Consider the following 22539-nt stretch of genomic DNA (forward strand, 5'->3'; position numbering starts at 1 on the left):
GAACGGAGAACGCTACAGACAAGCGGGAAACACGCTGGACCAGCTGTTGTCAATGGAACTGACGTTGCGCCAGGGCGGACCCTGCTATATCAGGATGCCAGAATCAAATGAACGGAGGAAGAGAGACGGAGAGGAAGATAGAATTGTAAAGTGAGATCAAGGTCACGGCAAAGGTAGAAGCTGAAGGAAGACGTGGAGGGTGTAGTTCAAGGGTACGCACGAGAACGTCTCATGGGTGACTAGATGTTGGCAGTGGTGGATACAGAATTGGAGAGTTAAGAAGGTGTCCCTCATGATGGTAGAACGCCAAACGTTATACAAGTGAAACCTGGTGGCCGGTTGTAACGAATCAACTTCCGGGGCAACAGTGGTCCAAGGATGAATATCGCTTTCTAAACCATCAATCAGTGCCACACCTCTAGTACACCTGAAGGGATCCGAACAGATTGGAAACACAAGCAAATTTATAAACATCCTTGTCCAATTTTGTTAACGTGGACCAAATGCCAGGTTTATCTCCGAAAAGGTCGCGGATCAATGGTTAGTCATCACAAGCGAAAATACAGTTATTACCCATTGGTAAAAGAGACTGTTCAGTCAAGGTTGTGTATGATATGATATGATATGATGTGGCATTTATAACGCGCCTGTACACAAGTGTTTCTTGGCGCGGAAAGACAAAGGGAAAACAAAGGGAGGACAAAATAACGATCCTACTAGGCCTTGTCATTCATATCGTGAAAGTGCGGGGAAGAGGGAAGAGGAGAAGTGCCAGTGGGGAGGGGAAGGGAGAAATGCAGTTAGCTCACAAGTGCAGTCAGCGGGTGGCTCATAAGTGCAGAGAGAAGGGACTGTAGGGTTGCAGATACAGACCTTTAAGTGCTGGGGAGACAATGTCTCTAGGGGCCTTCGGAGAAGGACCAGTGGGACAGAACCAAAATGTAGCTTGTGCTGTAGGTGCTCTTGATTCTCGACAGGGTCGAGTCGGCTTCAGCGCGCGGGTATCAGGCAACAAACAGTTTGGCGAGCGAAGCTGGACGGATGGCCGCATGCTGGCCTAGACGGTCAGTGTAAACAATCATTGTCTCAGTGCTGGTCGGCAGTTCTGAAGCACCAGTCGAGACATCTGGGATGTCTTTAAGCGACTGTGGCTTGACGACAGTCAGCGTTGCAGTCGGTTGTAGCTAGAGGAACTCGACTGCCTCGAAAATGTCCTTTAAGGGAGATGTCGGTAGATGCTCATCGAGGCACTTCTCCCAGCTTCTTCACTGGGCTTGTGTCATCCTTTAAGGCGGACAGCCCAAAGCTGGGGAGTGTGTTGCAGGAAGCTGCCTTGCCCTTGGTTTCGAGTTCAGGACTCTGTCACTTCCCACCTAGGATGCTTGCTGCAGAGCCTAGCAGGGCACACTGTGTGCTGCCTGGGTACCGGTTCTGGAGCTGCTGGATTGTCCTCTGTATTCGGTATCTCCCTCTGTTCCCTGGGAGATGTTTAGGGGAAGGATCTTGCTTCCCTCTTTGTAGGTCCTGGCCTTCCTTCACTGGCAGAAGATGTAAGGCAGACTGTACCTTCAGCCAGGGTCCAGTGGTGAGTTTTTCTTTGCTACTCCTTGCAAAGTCTTCAGGTGATCTGTCAAAAGAGGGGCTCAGCCCTTTTCTAAAGCAAAATTGACCACAGGGATTGGTGTAGGTTAAGCCTACCTTAATGAACCAATCCTGGGTCCCCACCAACAATCTCCTGTATGCATGATGTCATAGCCAGAGTGTTTTGCAACAGATAAGGTAAAGGGCTGAAAATATATAATTCTAAGTCCCACCCATCCTCCTGTCTGTTGCAGATCAAAAGGTCCCTCTGGTTAATGGAGCTCTCTGTGGGTCCTGATTAAAGCGGCAGGTCTCTCTTGAAGCTGTGGCAAGACCAGAATTTCTGTGTCTGTCAAACCACATATGTGCACCTTCTGAATGGGGTGCCCTGCAGGGATGACTACTGTGAACACACTGTCCCAGACATGACATTTCACTGTAAATCGATACTGAGGACGGGAGCTGGCATCAGGTTAACACAGTTGCATATGAAAGGTTGTTTGGGGTTTCCTGTCTCCTCTGTTAGTCTCTATAGCCAAGCCCCATGTTGGCCTGTTTGAATTACTTTCTGATTAGTATAGAAATTCTTGCCACTAGCTACAGGGCCCTACAAAAGGACATGGCGGATCCATGGAGCCTGTGTTAGTTAATTGGCCATGGCAGGGGGAAGGTTTGTCCCTCCCCCTTCTGGGGATGCATCATGTGCTCCTCCTGGCATATCCCAACTAAATATGACCGGACTGCGCCTGTAGGCTGTGTCCACCCAGAGTACATGGGTTTATATGTATGTCGTGCAATGAGCATGGGAAGGTGTGCACATTTTCCAGAGGTTGATCTACCATCATTCTATTTCTTTTAAAATGTCATAAAAACCCCAGGTGAGCGCACACCCACCGTGCGGATGGACAAATTCCTCACACCGGTGGGCAAGAGTAAGACAGAGAAAGAGGAGAAACAAGCGTATGTTATTTCTGAGACACTCAAAAGCGTTGTACCAGTCGGCCGTAAACCGGCCTAACAGAAGGACAGAGATTGGGTTGTGGTGGCGTGACCTGTAGTGGGTGGACCATGCGGTCCGACAACTGCACCAAGACTGCTAACCCCTGCCTTTCGCCAAGATGGCTGAACGACCCATAAGGAAGGGACAGTCGAGTCCATAACAAACATCAGAACAATCAGCAGTACTGGGCCCAGGAAACAAGCGCCCAACGAGAGAAAACCTATTGACCATGACAAGATCCCAGTCAGAACCGGTGAAGTCTCCCGATACCAGGAGCAGGTAACGGGAGTTGTTTTAAAGTCCGGGAGGGAGCTGAGGGAAAGCAACAACAAGTATGAAGAACTGTTAACTAAGCAAACAAGTTTTAAGAACGGATAACTAACAGAGAGAGAACACTCCCCAGAGCGGTTTTGAATAGTCTGTCTTTAAAACTCCAGTCTCAACTCCCCTGAAACGTAATTCGTGGGGTCATCTTCTCGAACTCCACTGAACAAATAGAAGCCCGTCCAGGGGTATTTGGGAGAATTATTGGCAAGAACAGAGTTCTTAAGGGGACTTTCGAGGACAATCGTTGACAAAGACGTAACAGCCCAAAACATGTGGGTAATAGAAGCCCTCCTGCGCACACCCCAGAATCATCTAGGGCTGGTCTTCCAAGCAAAAACGAATCACCCTCTATCAAAAGGCTATCCCAAACTTATGACACCACATTCTGCCAAGAGTCCAGTCCTTTCAGTCCACGGGGTCAACACTCCCTTCTAAAATAAGAAGAAAACCATTGTCTTTGTCTGCGCTTTTGAAAAGCTTTTAATTCTCCTTTTTTAAAGTAACTTGGCAACATCTTGTAAGAATACTTGAGATTGTAAATGTGTAGAAACCAAGAAAATAGTGACCCACTTGGAACCAGAATCCCTAGCCAACTCCTCAAAGTTGTCGCGCTGGAGTGTCGAGAAGAACGCAGGGAGCATCTTCGTCGTCCCATTGGAGGCAGAATATGAAGAAAGTAAAATCTGTGAAAACCTCTGTAAAGGAATTACAAAGTGTTTGCTGAAAACTATAAGAAACATTGGGGAACAAGCTTGGAGTAGGGGGCCATTCTCCTAGCCCCACAAGGACCTTTTAGAACAGTTTTGTTTTGTTTATGGGTTATGAGTAGAAGTAGAACTTTATATTGTTCATTGTAGTGATCGGGATAAGCTGTCAATCTGGAAAAAAGAATACCCTTCATTTGAACTGTAGATGTAACTTGATGGCCGTGGGCCAACCGTTTTATGCACCGAATTATAGAAATATAAACTGCTATGCTTGACCAACGAGCGGCCATTTTAAACGTAGCAAGAATCGCCATTTTGCTTGTTAACCATTGCTCATTGCTTTCTGTCTGAAAACTGCTTTGCAGCTTGCAATTCTTGTGGATTCTGCTTACTCTGCTCAACTGTTAACATTGTTGACTGAATACGAAAGGACAAGGTCGCGGGACTGAAGAGCTTGTTGAAACTCCTCATGAGTAGCCCAGAGAGGAATGCCCACGCTCCCTCTCTGTAGCCTTGGGAGAGATCTGTAGGGCATTTAATCACTTCACAGCTGCCAGCCAGTCTCGTATGATGGTAGAATGTGTTAGAATAAAACAGCTAAAGGCTTGAATTATGCTCTTCCTACGGCCCCCCTTCGCAAAACCCTTTAGAACGTGTCGGCTCCCAGGACACGAATAGTACCTCATAGATAGCAAAGCTTGGAATGTGGCTCTTCCCCCGTGTGCAGCTTGCTTCCAAGAACAGAACCACCGTGTTCTGTTCAACAACTAAAAGATGCCTCCGCACTTTCTAATTGCACATTATGACATTTTCGATGTCTATTCTAGTAACAATCGTCATACTCGTCAGATATGTCCATTGTCATCCCGAGTTCAAAAAAACTTAATGAATTGGGGTGTTGAACATGACTTTGCTGATTGTATGATATGCATTTTGTATATATGTAACTGATGTACTTAATTCGCTCTCTTGCGTCCCTCGAGGTCTAGGAAACTCATGTCACGGGGCGTGAGATCAGAATTGGCCAATTGATACTATTTTTTGCTTGCAATAAACCCTAGCATTGGGAATTTGAACCTCGTGGCTGGCGCATCTTTTCGTGTATGGTTATTGCCTTGTTTCCATAGCACGAGGGACCCCTAGGGGCCCCTTTCAAGATGGCGCCCGAATAGGGACCCTCCCCCACTTGCCCCATCGTATATGTTGTAACGGAGTAAAGGCGGAAGAACGGCGAGGACGGGACGGTCGAGTCGGGATCAAGAACTGTACGGGGCGCCCTGTAGAAGTGAGGAGAGATTCCTTCCGCAGATCTGCACACATCTGATCCCTGATCGACGTACCGGGCCAGAGGGCAAAGGAGGCGAGGGTCCCGAGACGAGGCAGAAAACAGAGGAGTGCAGACACGACGTTGGGAGAGGTTGCATTAGAACAGGCGACTTGTTTTATCAGGTGAGTCATTCCCCGATTCAAAGAGAAACCTGATTTTTGGTAGAGTGTTGATTTTGCAAACTCAAACGTCCAGGTAAAAGTGGCTAACCAAAGGGGAAGGTTAAAGAAACATGCCTGGAGTACTGTCCACTTTAGCGCGGCTTTTCAGCTGCGGTTGACAGTCCTTGGAATATGGCCAAAGTGCACCGCCTGGGGGAACGCCGGCTTATGATATGTATGCAAAATATGGTGTGGGTGCGATAATATTTTGTGAAATTTGGCATAGGCAAACTAGAAAGCAACCCGACCATCAGTGGCCGATTAATGGTAATTTTGAGATTGGGAGGATAGATAACCTAGAAAGGGTGCTAATTAGGAAGAAAGCGCGACCTGCAGCTTTTGAGACTGTCAAAGATTGGAGGAGGGAAGCAATGCTCCGACTTAGGAGTAGAGAGAAGCATGCGCGTAGGCACAAAACGAAGCTTGAGGTAGCAGAAGAGGAGGAGTGGACGGCAAGTCTAAGACGGGAAGGGAGACGTGACCAGATGAACATAGACAGAATATACCCACAGCGGGAACTACACATAGCAGACGAATTAATGGAACATTTGTTAACTAACACGGGTTGAGGCCCAAAACCAGAATCGAAACCAAACACGCCAGCAGTGACTGCGCAGGCCCAACCAGTAGCTCTCATACCCCCTCCCGTAGCCCAAGCACTTCCCCTCACGAAAGCGTTAACCCAAGCCCCGCCCACAGCGCGAGCACTCCCACAAGTGCAGACCGCGGACACACAATTTCCCAGCATCCAGGAAGGCCCTTCACAGATGCCACCTGTGTCACTTGTCCCATCCGCACCTCCCACTCCAGAGACAGATTCAGCACCATCCGCCCCTCCCGGAGTCGAAATTGAGACCGGGGAGGCGAGAGGCGGGGCTGAAGGAACAGGATTTGGATGGGTAACTCGAAGCGCGATCAGCAAAGAAAGAAAGAAAGATTGAATTACGGCGAGAGGCAGAAATGTACATAGAAGGAAATGATGAGACGGCAGCATTGGCCTCATTATATGGGTACCGAAGAAGCAACGAGAGACAGGTAGTTTTGGAATGCATGGGGGAAATTTTGGTGGGGGAATGGAAAAAGAGACTCAGGAATTTACTGCCACAGCGATTGTTAGATTTGAATAAGTTAGCACGCAGTGAGCAAAGAGATGAGGATGTAAGAAAACATGTGCACAAACTCATTGAAGTAAAAAATGAAATGGAAGACAGATATGCTGAGATGTTTGCTACACCTGAGTATAGTAGAGAGTTTATTAAGAAAGGTAGGAAGGAGGCGTCAAGGTTCAATATGAAAAAATCATGGCCGAGAGTTTTTCCAGGTGGTACAAAGCATTTGCCAGTACCGGGACAAATAGGTGATAAACAAAGATTGCAGGTATGGGTAGGGGAAACAATGCGATGGATGTCGAACAAAAGAACGTCAGTAAAGGAAGTAAGTGAAATATGTAATGGGTACCCATTGGAGATGAGAAAAGAAGCGATACAAACGATAGTGGGGGTGTTACTGCAGCAGGTCATTGGATACAATAGAGGTAGAGAAAACGCACAAGGCAGGGGAAATTTGAATAATATGCATGGGGTGTCATTGGGATTAAATCAATGTGCGTATTGTAAGGAGGAGGGACACTGTAACGCTCACCTGATTCCCGTAGAGGCGCCAGTCTTGACTGGGCGTATATCGTATCTTCAAAGGTGATGTGTAACACACGGCTGGCTCTTTGGGCTGGACCTCTGTGCACTGTATGTCTGACTCGAAGGGTAAGATGTCTGCAGATAGAAAATATGGGATTAAGGAACTGGGTTATTGAATGTCTCTCTCTTCTTCCCTTTCTCTTCTCCTGTAGAACCCCAAAGGTTAACGCTCTCACCTTAGGTAAGTGAACGCTGTGCTCTCCATCTGCCTCGGGGCAGGGTGCTGTAACCAGTTTCTTCACTGGATAAGGGGAGCAGGCCTCTTGACTTCAGAGGACTGCTGTCCGTCGTTTACTGCACGAACGGTAAATTTCGAGTAATCCTAATGTCTTTAGTAATGATGTCTCTTGTTTTGCAGGGTTCCGGCGATGGCGGATGACGGGCTGAAGTGAGTTGAAGATGGAGCCCGTGTGATGAATAGAAGCGCCTGGAAGCACGTAAGTAAGCGCTTGTTGCCTGCTTCACGATGCGCTCTAACTGTCTTTTTATTTTGCAGGTACAAGTTCGGAGCGGCTGCAGGGTGCCGGAATACCCACTGGGTTAGATGTGGAAAGGAGTAATGGCACGTGAGTATTAAAGTTCCCCAATGTCTTTAAACGCACCTTGTTTTGTCTTTCAGATGCGGGATGCAGCGCCGAAGGCCTCCGAAGCGTGCGAAGAGTTGGTAAGCTTTTGTCTTTCAGATGCCGGAATGCAGTGTGAAGACCTCCGGAGCGCACGAAGAGTAGGTAAGCCTTTGTCTTTCAGATGCCGGAATGCAGCGCGAGGCGTTGGTGACAGCCGATGGACCAGGTAAGTGAAGAGCTGTCACTGAAGACCGTAATGCTAACCTGTTCTTTCTTGTCTTTATAGGTGTTGCTGAAGACTGGATTCAGGATGGTAAGCCTTTTTCCTTAGGCCCAGGATCAGATGCAGAAGACACGATGAGCGTTCTGCTGCAGAGGATGCAGAATAACGCAAAGCAAGATTCATCCATCGGGTGTGGTTTAAATAGCCTCCTGTAGTGCTTAGGTGTCTCCTTCCACAGCCACGCCTAGGTAAGAAAAGAGTTCCTGCTTTCCAGAAGAGTTCCAGTGTTCTGAATCTAGGGAGTGGCTCCTGCCCCACCCAACAGGAAAAGTAGTTCCAAACAGAAGAGGATCAGAGGCTCAACTGGCAGGCAAGTAAGCAGCATGGTCTGCTGCAGGTAAGTCCACCCAAGCATTATGAGCCCGGCGCTTCCAGCGCTGGGACTGGGGATATTTATGAGCCTGGTGCCACTGGCGCCAGGACTGGGTCCAAAAGGTCCCAATTGGGACTGGTTGGCACTCGGAACCTGGGTTATGGATCTGCTTCCAAGGGAGTTGGGAAAACCCTGACCTTTTGGAAGCAGAGATCATGACAGTCACTGGCGAACGCAATGCCCGCACCTACAGAATAGAGGTGGGTTTGGTCAGAGAAGGCCTCATAGAGGACATCAGGGGTCAAACGGCCCAAGCAGAAATAACATGCAGCAGCAGCAGGGATATACCAATGGAGGGACTCAAACCCAATCCTATGGTCAAAACCAAGCGCAACAGAACCAGGCATTGAACCAAAGTGTTTCAAACCAAAATCAGGGCGGGCAGGGCCAACAGAGAAATGATCAGAGTGGAGGACATCGAGGGGGAAATGGGAATATTTTTGATACACAACCAAACACGTATTATAGCAGTAGCGGTGACTACACATCGGACGATGTGTTATTTTCACGATAGGACAGCCCACGGCAGAGGTCGGAACCAGTGTCTATTCCCGTGAATCAGAGAGGACCCTACGTAGAAATGAGAGTCAGGAATAAGGAGCACCGTTTCCTTGTAGATACAGGGGCACAGAAGTGCTCGATAGACCACCACTTGGTTCCGGAGATACCACTGTCGGGGCAGAAGAATGTTTCTGTAGGATTCGCAGGTACACCAGTAATTAACCCCATGTCCGAAGCTGTCCCAATTACAATAGGACCATTTACGGAACAGTGTCCATTTCTTTTGACAGAAAATTGTGCAGAGAACTTGCTAGGATTAAATTTGTTGAGAAAATTGGGGGCAGTCATACATTGTACGGCAGACTGGGTGTTCCTCACGATGTGGCCTCACGATGCACCGGTGACGGAATTTATGTCAAAAGAGTTGTCAGAAGAGCTAAGTAGAGTACCAACCTGTCTGTGGGCAATGCATGATAACGATGTAGGATGCTTGAAAATAGAGCCAGCAAAAATAACTTTGAAAGAAGGTGTCATACTACCACGAATTCCCCAGTATAACATTTCTGTTGAAGGTGAGAAGGGATTGAAAAGCATTGTTACTGACCTGGTGAGATTGGGGGTGGTTGAGGAAATTGCAGGTAGCACGTGCAACAGCCCGATTCTTCCAGTTTACAAGAAAGGAGGCAATGAGGTACCCTATGGTTTCATAATTGATCTGCGCGCATTAAACAAAGTGGTAGACCCACAATTCCCTTTGGTCCCAGATGTCACAACAATACTGAAAATGATACAAGCCACTGCAGAATAATTTAGTGTAGTTGATTTGAAAAACGCGTTCTTTAGCATTCCAGTGGATAAAAGCAGTAGATATCTGTTCGCGTTCACTCTAGGAGGTCGATCATTCACATTCACACGCATTCCACAAGGATACACAGAAAGGCCGAGCATTTACAGCAGAGTGCTAAAAGAGCAGCTAGACATGTTAGAATTACCCGAAGGTTGCGTACTCTTGCAGTACATAGATGACTTATTATTAGCTGCTGACACGAAAGAGATCTGCAAAGAAAGTACTGTATTACTATTGACACACTTAGCGACCCATGGTCACAAGGCAAGTTTGAAGAAACTCCAGTATAATCAGAAGGAGGTGTCTTATTTGGGTTACCTACTTTCGAAAGAAAGGAGAAGATTAACACCAGAACGCATAGAGAGTATTTCTAGTATGCCTATTCCAAAAACTCAAAAAGGAGTTAGAGCTGTAATAGGCATGGCCTCTTATTGTCGGCATTGGATCAGTAATTTTGCGTTGATTGTGAAGCCGATGATAAAGTTGACAAAAAAGGATGCAGAGATGCCTTTACAGTGGGATGAGGAATGTCAGAAAGCGTTTGAGCAATTGAAAGCTGCATTGTGTGCTGCGCCAGTTTTAGGCACTCCTAACTATAAAAAGATCTTCAGACTATTTGTGAGTGAGAGTGAAGGATGTGCATTGGCGGTTTTGACCCAGGAACAAGTTGGAAGAAATAGGCCGTGCAGCTATTTTTCTTGCGCGTTGGACCCTGTAGCGCGCGCACTACCACGATGTTTGCGATCTTTCGCACGGCTGCTGCGTCAGTGAAACAAACGGAAGGAATGGTATTGGGGCACACTTTAATTCTGATGGTGCCACATGCTATAGACGTTCTATTAAATAGGACGCAGACGCAACACCTCACCTCAGCTAGACTGACAAGATATGAGCTCATCTTGTTTGCACCCCACATCCAAATTATGAGGTGTAGCGCATTGAATCCCATAGCAGAAATTGGTGACAACGAATCACCACCCCATGATTGTTTAATGGTCACTGAAGAAGAAACAAAGGGAAGGATTGATTTGAGCGATATCCCACAGAAGGAGCCAGATGGGGAGTTATTTTGTGATGGCTCTTGTTTTAAATTACCTGATGGCACATCAACGGCCGCATATGCAATTACTACCTTAAAGAGTGTTGTAGAAAGCAGAAGAATCCCCTACAATTCGGCGCAAGCCGCAGAAATAATAGCACTGACCCGAGCCTGTGAACTCTCTGAGAATTTGAACGTGAATATTTATACTGACAGCCAGTACGCCTTTGGCGTAGTTCACAACTTTGGCCGACTTTGGGCTGAGAGGGGTTTCTTGACATTACATGGGGCCAGGATTCAGCATGGCCCTTTGATTGTGCGATTGTTGTCTGCACTCACGTTTCCAAAGCGCCTAGCTATAGTGAAGTGCGAGGCGCATAAGAAAGTAACATGTAGAGTGGGAGAGGGAAACGCATTTGCAGACAGGATTGCGAAGCAAACAGCCACAGATTTGGGGAATAAAATGATGACAGTACAGACTGAGGAAGTACCTTGTATGATAGAGAATGGAGTTGCCACAGTCAAAGCAATGCAGGCTGAGGCCACAACCGAAGAGATTCAGGGGTGGGCTGAGGGCTCTGCTGAGTTAGATTTGGAAGGATGTTGGGTGGACAAGGAAACCAAGAACTGGATGTTGTCAAATTGTTACGTAACTGCAATGGTTATAATGGCGCATTGCCCTACCCACATTTGCGCGAAGAAGATGATACAGCATTTATCCACAGTATGGAAGAATGAGCACATAAAAAAGAATGCAGAAAGACTAGTGCAGAATTGTATTACGTGCCTGCAACACAATGTAGGGAAGGGAACCGTGACTCCAGCAGGTAGTTTCGGCCCACCCTCTATGCCATTTGAGGTGGTCCATTTTGAATTCATAGAAATGGAAAGGTGCCAGAACTACAAATGTGTTAGTGGTAATTTGTGCATTCAGCAAGTGGGTGGAGGCATATCCTTTAAAAGACTGTACTGCCATGTCCACAGCAAAAGTAATGTTAAAAGAATATTTCTCCCGGTTTGGTTTGCCCCGTGTCCTATGGTCAGACAACGGCCCCCACTTTGTGGGTGCAGTAGTGCTACAGATCTGTGCAGGTCTGCAGATAGAGAAAAGATTCCACAGTTCCAGGCATCCCAGTTCTGCCGGGCTTGTGGAGAGACATAACGGAATCTTGAAGTCAAAGATAGCAAAAATCTGCACTGGGAGCAAGTTGAGTTGGGTGGCTGCATTACCCCCTAGCGCTGTTGTGTATGCGTACATCTGTGCAGGCTAAGACTGGGCTCTCCCCCTATGATATTATAATGGGGAGACCAGCAAATGTGTGGTGCGCACCGCAGCCCAAAAGATTGTGTGAAGTCGAGCATCCTATGTTAAGCACTTATTGTGGGCTTTTAATGCAAAAGTTGTGTTTGATTCATCAGCAGGTGCAGGAGGCATTACCAGTGCGACCGGGGCACTCGCTGGAGCCTGGGAGCTGGGTCTTGATTAAAAATTTCGAACGAAAGACAGCATTAGCACCCAGGTGGCGCGGCCCCTATCAAGTACTTTTGGCAACACAGACGGCCATCCGGGTAGACGGACGAAAAGCATGGATCCACGCGACACATGCCAAAAGATTCCCAGGACTGCTGACAACTTCCGACGACCAGAGAAAGGAAACGGTCTCGGAAACTGTTGCCAGTCCAGTGCCACAGCATCAGCCTGAGCGAGAAGTGAAAGTTGAAACAAAGCGCAAGCGTGAAGTGAAACTCGAAAAAACTGCATGCTGTGTGTATATAGATGACTACTCCCCTACGATATTTAAAGCGATCCAGAAATTACATGTCATAAGTTCCACACTCTCTACTGAAGAAGGGGGTTGGGAGATAGGATCCTGGTTTTGGGGATTATTGCGGTCTTGGGGATGGAAGTTAATTTCGATACTAATGATGGTACTTGGGATATTCATAACATTCTGCTGTTGCATACAATGCTTACCAATAGTCTGCACTGAAATAACTGATGGATGTACTAAGGGATGTATGCACATGGTGTCGAGAGGAAAACAAACGCATGGCCGAAATAACAGACACTGAGGAAACAAAAACAGTAAAACAATTCATGGCGATAAACATTAATGATGAAGATGATTCAGACATAGATACCCCAGACTTATCCTCATTGGAGGAGGATACAATGAATAAATAAGACGTTTGCATACGGCCAAAAGGAGGGTTTGTCAATCTGGAAAAATGAATACCCTTCATTTGAATGATAGACGTAACTTGATGGCCGTGGGCCAACCGTCTTATACACCGAATTATAGAAATATAAACTGCTATGCTTGACCAACGAGCGGCCATTTTAAACGTAGCAAGAATCGCCATTTTGCTTGTTAACCATTGCTCATTGCTTTCTGTCTGAAAACTGCTTTGCAGCTTGCAATTCTTGTGGATTCTGCTTACTCTGCTCAACTGTTAACATTGTTGTCTGAATACCAAAGGACAAGGTCGCGGGACTGAAGAGCTTGTTGAAACTCCTCATAAGTAGCCCAGAGAGGAATGCCCACGCTCCCTCTCTGTAGCCTTGGGAGAGAGCTGCAGGGCATTTAATCACTTCACAGCTGCCAGCCAGTCTCGTACGATGGTAGAATGTGTTAGAATAAAACAGCTAAAGGCTTGAATTATGCTCTTCTTACGGCCCCCCTTCGCAAACCCCTTAGAACATGTCGCTCCCAGGACACGAATAGTACCTCATAGATAGCAAAGCTTGGAATGTGGCTCTTCCCCCGTGTGCAGCTTGCTTCCAAGAACAGAACCACCATGTTCTGTTCAACAACTAAAAGATGCCTCCGCACTTTCTAATTGCACATTGTTACTAGAATAGACATCGAAAATGTCATAATCGTCATACTCGTCGGATATGTCCATCGTCATCCCGAGTTCAAAGGAACTTAATGAAGAGGGGTGTTGAACATGACTTTGCTGATTGTATGATATGCATTTTGTATATATGTAACTGATGTACGTAATTCGCTGTCTTGCGTCCCTCGAGGTCTAGGAAACTCACGTCGCGGGGCGTGAGATCAGAATTGGCCAATTGATACTATTTTTTGCTTGCAATAAACCCTAGCATTGGGAATTTGAACCTCGTGTCTGGCGCATCTTTTCGTGTATGGTTATTGCCTTGTTTCCATAGCACGAGGGACCCCTAGGGGCCCCTTTCAAGATGGCGCCCGAATAGGGACCCTCCCCCACTTGCCCCATCGTATACGTTGTAATGGAGTAAAGGCGGAAGAACGGCGAGGACGGGACGGTCGAGTCGGGATCAAGAACTGTACGGGGCGCCCTGTAGAAGTGAGGAGAGTTTCCTTCCGCAGATCTGCACACATCTGATGCCTGATCGACGTACCGGGCCAGAGGGCAAAGGAGGCGAGGGTCCCGAGACGAGGCAGAAGCCAGAGGAGTGCAGACACGACGTTGGGAGAGGTTGCGTTAGAACAGGCGACTTGTTTTATCAGGTGAGTCATTCCCTGATTCAAAGAGAAACCTGATTTTTGGTAGAGTGTTGATTTTGCAAACTCAAACGTCCAGGTAAAAGTGGCTAACCAAAGGGGAAGGTTAAAGAAACATGCCTGGAGTACTGCCCACTTTAGCGCGGCTTTTCAGCTGCGGTAGACAGTCCTTGGAATATGGCCAAAGTGCACCGCCTGGGGGAACGCCGGCTTATGATATGTATGCAAAATATGGTGTGGGTGCGATAATATTTTGTGAAATTTGGCATTTGGCTCCTCCAGCCCGGAAAACCTAGAAAAAAAACGCAGCTAGTGTTTATTTTTATTAAAAAATTAGTACTTAACGAGATGCAGCTGCAGCTTTTCTGCCTGTAGTCTCCGGTCCCCGTCCTCCGCGTACAGCACCAATGAAGGAAAAGCCACCCAGTGGTAGCTTTTGTTTACTACAGCTGGCTGGCTTTCCCTTCATTAGTGCCGCAAAAGCAAAAGCCAGCACAGGCGGGCATCCATTTCACAAAATGGATGCGCCCATGTGCTTTGCTTTTGCAAATTTTGAGCTTGAATAGCTCAAAATTTTACATAGGAATTTTAAAAAAAAGTGCGAGTATATTTTTTTAAATATTGCCTATCTATTTTTGAAATAAACATTTTAGGCAAACCATTCCTTTAATGTCTTTTTGAACAGTTCACTGTGGACATCCCTCTGCCGGTTTCACTCTTGTCAACACACTATTCATTGGGACTTCAGACTTTACCCCCTTTTATCAGCATCCCTCAGTGGGGTTCACTCTTTCCAACTTTACAATGTGGGATTCGCTTCCCTTAGCTTCACAATCATCTGTCGGCCAAAGGCTTTCAACTGTACTGAGGATTTTACTAGACCCCTGTATGACCACTTTGACCCCCTTCTTGCCTTTCTCCCAAGGTCTTCTGGTTACGGTAGTTCAACAACAGGGTAATCGCCCAGAATTTCCAGAGTAAACACCTGCGAGGTGCTTGACTCTTCTATGCTGGCTTTCCCCTTGCGTATCAACAGTTCTTTGTACTTAAATCAGCTGCTTGCTACTTTCGTTCAACACAGTTCGGTTTCTTATCGGCTCTCCGCTCAACTCACCGGCTGTGATGAACCGCTTGGCTTTTCTTGACTGTGGAGTCCAGGCTGGTACCATGGGGCCAAGCGTCTCTCCCTGGCTTGATTGTCAGCGGAGGAGCACCCTGTGTACCGTAGACAACTGATGCAACACACGCTGGCTATTATTCACGGTCTTACGATTCCTTCTACAGAGGTTTCATGGGCCTTGGTCGGAAAGGGCAAGGTCACTTCTCTCCTTGGCACCCTCTCAATTTGCGCCGTCTTTCTCCTCTTGAACTGCCGTGCTGAGTTAGCTCTCTTATCGTGCGGTCTGCCTTGCTTGTATTGTACTCTCGCGCTCCACCTTTTATCCCTGTGGGGAAGGGAAAGGACGGTGGGTGTGTGGGATTCTCGTCAATTGCCAGACTTTGCCTGACACTGGCATTGGAACATGTCGAGAAAATGGCTTTGGTGTTTGCTCGTTGTCTTTCGTGATTTATGGAAGTGTTTGTGTCGGAAAATGCAGGGGTAGAGTGTTCGAGTATCCTACAGTTTAGGATGGGGAAAAGGTATAATGAAACGGGGATACCGCGTCTCACCCGTTAGTGTCCCACTTCCACTCCCCGAGGACCCCCCATCCAGGTGATCCTCCCTCACTTGTCCACCCCCAGGAACTGGATACAATAGCGATGGCTGTGTCCTGGCCACCTGGATGACCGATCCCTGGGGACTAGTAAGTGAGACACCTTCAGGTTTCTCACAGTGGTCTCTCTTCTCGCCATGGCATGGTTGCATATGGTTTGTCACATGTCTTGGACACTTGGTGGTCTCTATTCCCACCCTGGCATGGTCACTACTGGTTTGTTGCATGTTTTGGGTTGGACACATGGTGGTCTCTTTTTACCATAGCATGAACACTACTGGTTTGTCGCATGCCTTGGGTTGGACACTTGGTGGTCTCGGCATGGGCACTACTGGTTTGTTATATGTCTTGTGGAATGTCATCAATCATCTCTGATTGATCGTGTGTGTGTGGGAGGGGAGTGGGGGGGTTATGAGGGCAGTGAAGAAGAGAGCAGAAAGTGTGTGTGTGTGCGTGCGTGTGTTTGTGCATGTGTGTATGTCCGTGCGTGTGTGTGTGTGTGTGTCCGAGTGTGTGTGTGTGTGTCTGTGTCCGTGAGATCACGTTCTTCGGCATCAGAGTGGTCTGGTGTGGCTTGTTATTGTGACCATTCCAGAGTGTGGCTAGTGAGGCGTATCTGGTGGGTAGGGTTAATAGGGAGGTAAAGATACTGTTTACTATGACTGCTCTGTGATGGCTAAGGGTGATGACTTCCACAGGTGTGGTGAAAGGTTCAGTGAGGTTGTTGGGTGTGAGTGTACAGTGTGGAGTTGGTGGAAGGTCAGTTTGTCTTAAGTGGTGTATGTGCAGCCATGATCGGCGATGGGGAAGACAGCAGTGCATTGATGGAACTGGGGAGGATGGGTGAGTGAGAATGTGGAAGATGGAGGGGTACCTTTGTCTTGTGTTAAGTGTGTAGCACATAGGTTATTTTGATGCTTTTGTATATAATGTATTTAGAGTATGAAGAACACAAGGAAGATGGTAAAGGCAGATTTAAATAAGGCGAAGCTGGGGCGGGGGGAGTAGATAAGAGAATGGAAGGAAGGATGGAGGGAAAGAGGACACTAGTCTGCCTGTGTTGAGCCGACTGCTTTTGGGCTCTGTTTCGTTTCGTTGTAAAGATCTTTGATCCTTTGTATTAGGCTGGCTTTTTTTCTTTGCTGTACTGCTGCTACTCTGCTTAAATAATTGGTTCATATTGTCCTCATTTTATCTTTATTTTTGCTTTTTTAATTTCTTTTCTTTTTACAGCCCTAGCTCACTACATCGAAACTTTTATTTTCATTGACATTTTTTTAAAGTCCCCTTTGGGTGTAGCTGCGTGATTGTATTATATGTTTAAATATACAATGGGTGTAGCGGACAGAACACTGGAGGAAACAGACGGGTAACATGGTATGGAAGAAGAGGCAGAATGAGGTTGGGAGGGATATTAAGAGGCAGAGGGAAACAATAATTGTTGTAGGAGCAGCGGGAAGATGCAGAGAGAGGAAGGAAAGGACTCAGACGGAGAGGAATGGAAGCACCAGACACACATGGAGATGGGAAGATAGGCAGGGGTTGTCTAGAGACAGTGTCGAGCCTTTATTTTGGGGGAGTCCTTAGAAAGTGATAGGGGCTGGCACATTATTATGCCATGGCCATAGAAGTCATGTCTTTGTTTTTCTGCTGGCGCATGCTCCCTTGCAGATATTTACTCTGAACAGCTCTTATTCTAACCCCCAGAAAAAGTAGGATGAGGGCTGAGGTGCTACCAGGGTCTAAAAGTAAATTCCTGAGCAGAGGCTGGAAATCACAGATATTTGCTTTATACAGCAGGTGAGACGATCACAGATTCCGAAGGGTCATTGAGTGTGAAGAGAGAGGACACCTTACACTTTATCCACCCTCCAGCTACAGAAGGAAGAAAGATCAAGCAAGAGTGTCTCAACTCGGGGGAAGGAGAAGGTACGGTACATATGCTGCTCCTATTCAAAATGCATTACAAGGCCCTGCAACTCCCTGAGCCAATGTCTAAGAAAAGATGATATATTCTACATCACAAATAATGTTAAATCATGGAATTCTCGGAATTTCACCAGGAATGTGTTTATCATTGTGACTTACTCTCCTGTGCTGTTTAACACCATTAGCAAGGCTTGTGTGTAGCTGTGGGTTTCATGCAATAACGTTTTATTAGGGGAGGCATCACTATTTAGGATCACAGAAAGGATTAGGGTGGTTATGTAGGTGCTCTTTCGAGATCATGGGAGTCTTCTGTGCACTGGTGACCACAGACTATTCCTGTGAAGACCTCTCCCAAGAATGAGGGCAGCAGTTGAAGTCAAGGTACGATATCGTGACCCTACAATGATCTACAAGAAATTAATGAACCACATATGAGCAAGGTTATTTGCGTGGAATTAACAGCAATAGATTCCTGTAATATTTCTAGATGAATATTTCAAATACTGCATTGTGAAAAGTAAAACTGAAAACGTTTATAATTAATATTTAATTACTGAAGCTGGTGTTGATTTAAACATGTATTTTTCATTGGATAAAACACCAATCATTACTTTCTGCAACCCTGAATATTTGTTTACTTGCTCTTTCTGATTTATTTGAGGAAAGATGAAGATCCAACTTCAATTTTTATTGGTCTTTGTGGAGAGAAATTGGGAGGAAGGAGCCTGGACCCAGAGCCGGGTCAGTTATCAGTGGCCCAGAGAGCTTCTTTGTGAAAAAGGGAAGGGACTCCTTTGCAAAAATGTTGAATCTGGTCCTGCAAGAAGACATTTCTGGTCTTGCTCAGTTGACGATCTTTTCTCACCATGCTGCAGGCGCAGTTGATTTGTGGCATGTCTCGAGTCAGAATCTATCCTCATAACAGGAAGATTTAATCACTCTCCAGGTTTGGCCGTATTATAGCACACCATCCATGTCTAATACCTTCATAATCCACCCTCCAAGTTTGTTTGATACCTTTTATAAAGCGTCCTTCAGGTTTGGTAATTTTAGAAAAGAGCCTCCATGGTTTAGAACTGTCAGCTGGAGGCTTTGTTAGAGGTCACTGTCTCTCGGGAAACAGGAAAGAGGGCCACACAAACGGAAATAAGAACAACTCTCGACTGTGTATACTATCAGGATGGGGAAAGGCTGTTATCCAGGAAGGAGTGATTTATAAGACTGCACCCCCGAAGATCAGAACTCCGGTACCACGACTTGGGAGCTGTAAGGGATGACAAAGGGATATGTTTAACCATGAATTAATGATCGCTCTCTTCACCCTCCCTTTCCTCCAACTGGTCATCTATCATTACATGGATGGCTTACCTGTACTGCACTGGGTCTATCATGAGCCCCCGATAGTTTTCTGGATGTCTGTGGATTATCAGTGCAATAACTATGTTGTTTGCACAGAGCTATAGTCTATCCGATAAGATAGTGGTGTTAGCACTCACTGCTGCGGGCTGGGTGTTATCTGCAGGTCGCAGGTTTGAATTCTGGCAAGTTTCATCCTTCCCAAGTCGATAAAGGAGTACCAACTCCTGTAGTTAGGATTAAGTTGCTCGACCCATAGGAAGAGCAGTTTTTGGGCGGCTTGTAAATTTGCACAAAACTTTGCTAAAAAAGTATATGTCCACCTCTGAATACTTTTGCAAAGTTTCGTGCAGTGTCGTTAGGGGGCGGGGGGGGCAAAAGATGGGGTACCAAAACATTTGAAATCCGGATAGCCATGAATGGAAACAATTGTTGCTCATGGCCACAACCCAAACTGCGGGACAAATTTGCACCAAACTTGCTTAAGGAGCAGCATCCCGGTCCTGAAAGCGTGCTTTTGTAAATTTGAATTTGGTGTTAATCTATCTAAAATGTAAGTCAAAACATTTAGTGATATCTGTGTGCCTTCTGCAGACTCACTTCCTAATTTGGTGTCCGTGGACACCTTTGGGCCAATCAGGGAGCCGTGTAACATTCACGGACATCGTATATTCCTGCTGATTGGTCAATTAAAACCAGGAGATGCGTCAAAACATTTGAAACGGACGCTAGGTTGGATTCGTGAACTGCACCCGTAGTCCGCGGGCGATGAAATTAAAAATCATAACATTACACTTGTCAAACAAAGTTAAACATTCTCTAGGTAGGGGACTGGTGATGAGGATGGAATATGGCTAGAAAAAGCCAAAAATCTGGTATGTTCTCTTCTCTGATGGCCACGAACATTTCAGATGTTCGGGACATTGTTATGATGTTCGTGAACTTGCCAAAAGTTCATGGATACATGCATATTGTTGCATTACAGGGTCAGTGAAGATCAGGTTTTGGATGGCTTATAACTTTTGCACATTCAATGAAACTGCATGAAAAATCTAATTGTAGACCCAATTTCAAATGCTTTTTCAAAGTTTGGTGCTGATTCGCCAAGAGGGGGCAAAATTAGAGGGAAGGTTCCAAAATGTTTGAACGGCTTATGAATTTAGTGCCGTTTGAGGAATTTGCGTACAAGTTTGCAAAAAGATTTTAGACCCAACTTTGAATGTTTTTTGCAAAGTTTGGTGGGACTTTGTCAAGAGGGGGCAAAATTAGAGGAGGGGGGTCCCAATATTTTTAGATGACTTATAACTTTGGTGCCATTTGACGATTCTGCACAAAGGTTTGCAAAAAGATTATAGACCCGACCTTGAATGTTTGTGCAAAGACTGGAGGTATTCTGTCAAGTGGGGGGCTATGTTATATCACTTTTTTTGTACCTACATTTTGACACTTAAAAAAAATAAAACAAAACACGGATGGATTTTCAGCAAACTTGTGCGAGGAGCATTGGCAGGGTCCCGAAAGCATGGTTTTGAAAATGTGTGCGTGTTTTATTTTTTGGAAAGTGTCATAATGTAGGTACAGATAATAGTGATATACTTTTGGTGACATAACCTGAGGCCATGGTTAGCGGTCAGATTGTCCGGGGCATGGCCCCCCAGACCATCTGGCCACTGACCATGGCCACCAGGGACTGGCTATGTGGTAAAGGTTTTCGAAATCGGGATAGCCTTGAATAGGAAAACAAATTCTTATTGCGGCTACAACCGAAGTGCTGGACAGGACATCAGCACATGTTCTCGAAGAGCATCAGCAAGGACCTGGAAGCATGCTTTTGCAAATCTGTTCTGTGTTGTATTTTTTCCAAAGCGTCAAAATGTATGTACAAAAAATAGTGATATAACTTGGGTGCCTGGGCAGTGGGCATGGCCCTCGCCAAGGACAAATGTCTACTCTGATTTGCTTATTGGGGCATGCGGCATTGGCTGAAGCCCATGGGTGATGGATTGTGGTGACTGCCCATGGCTGCAAGCCATGAGCACTGGCCATTAGTCACGTTACGGGAGAATAGTGGATGCTGGACCATGATGCATGCTAGGTGCAGTGGATAACGGGGGTGGTTTGGTGGGGATGGGGTAATGGTGTAACCTCATGCCCTAGGCAATTCCACCCTGACTTGTATCCCCAGCATGCGCTGCTGAAAATGACACCCATTAGTATGCGCAAAAAAACATGTTTGAAAGGAAGTTTATAGTTCTTTCATATATTTTAAAAGAGGAATTATTAATAACGTATGATGATGAAACATAGCCATATTTGCAATTTTTAACATAAAAGGATTAAAGCATTTGATAAAAATATACAATTTTAAATACCATTTGAATATAATAAAAACTACTCCCATTATAATTTCATCAGATAGAATCAGGTTGAAACCAGATTAGCGCATCGAGACCTTCTTAACATGCCCAAAGTAGGAATCTGGATACAAAAAAATACAAAAAAATAAAACATTTAAATCATTAGTGGTCTTGCACAAATCCAACGCACTATTAATAGTCCTGACTCTTTGTGGTAAACAAAGGCAACAAATAGTAAGATCTTAAGTCTTTGGACCCCTCGCAGAGGAGCAGGAAGGGGCCCACTGTCTTCTCTGCCACACCACAGACTGGGCTTGTTGGTAGTCTTCCACTTCACCGTAAAGGTTGCCACCTTTAAGGTGTTTGTACTGTAAGGAATTTATGGTGACAACAGTAAAGACGGACACAAGTGATCACAGTTCAAGGGTGTTTATTAAACTGTAAATGCAGGGTGGAAAAACACCTAAGGTAAACTTAAATCTAAGATGGGAGCAAGCATCGACCCTAAAATGAAAAATAAGGCAGTCCCTGTGGCGTCTTGTCAAAATAAAAGGCCTATATTTTCTTTAAAATCTATTGCCAATTACTTAGAACTAATTACAGAATGAGTGTGGGATAGGATATTCAAAATAAGTCAGGATGTGATTTCCTCAAGGTCTCCCATCCCCACGTTTCTAGCACGGGATGAGGTGGGACTTGGAGCACAGCACACGCTCAAGCCTTCACAGCACGAGCCGACAGTTCTGTATTAGCTATCGGGTTCTTCGATGGGAAAATCTCTTGCCTTCGAGGCCTGATGCTCTCAACAAACAAACACCAAGTTCTTGTTCTATGAACACTTTGGGTGATGGCTTCACCCCTTGGTCCCCCTCTTCTGGGCGCAGACCCCTCAGAAGTCATATTCAACAACTTAACAAGACAGTTTCTTTCTCAGTGAACTTTGGGTGTTAACGGTCCACCCCTGGCCAGGCTCGGACCAAATGACAAAGAGGATGCTTCCCTTCTCCTCGTCTTGCAAAGCTTCTTGCTTTCACGAATCTTAATGTCTTTTAAAACAATGTAGTGTGAACTTCCCTCAAATTGGGTTCACTCTTGCCAACCTTCGTAACACACTTTCCACACGCTCATTTCACCAAGCGGGATTAATTTCTTTCAGCTTTCACAATTCTCACTCGGTCAAAGACTTTCGACGGTACAGAGGATTTTACAAGATCCCTGTATGACCACTTTGACCGTTCTTCGCCTCTTCCTAAGGCCCTTCTGGTTATGATAGTCTTTACTGTTG

The 22539-nt window shown here is 46.0% G+C and overlaps 1 protein-coding gene across 2 annotated transcripts in view; it reads left to right on the forward strand.

Moving 5' to 3' along the window:
• Positions 1-22539, forward strand: part of LOC138489466 (zinc finger protein 436-like) — a 235340-nt gene that overhangs the window by 117551 nt on the left and 95250 nt on the right. For both annotated transcript variants that reach the window (XM_069617194.1, XM_069617193.1), the window contains one exon: positions 17410-17541. In XM_069617194.1, the coding sequence (XP_069473295.1) occupies positions 17410-17541 (132 nt within the window). The remainder of the gene's footprint in view (positions 1-17409; positions 17542-22539) is intronic.

The sequence above is a fragment of the Ambystoma mexicanum genome, chromosome 9, assembly GCF_040938575.1.
Source record: "Ambystoma mexicanum isolate Mex_15411 chromosome 9, UKY_AmexF1_1, whole genome shotgun sequence".
NCBI classification, from domain to species: domain Eukaryota; kingdom Metazoa; phylum Chordata; class Amphibia; order Caudata; family Ambystomatidae; genus Ambystoma; species Ambystoma mexicanum.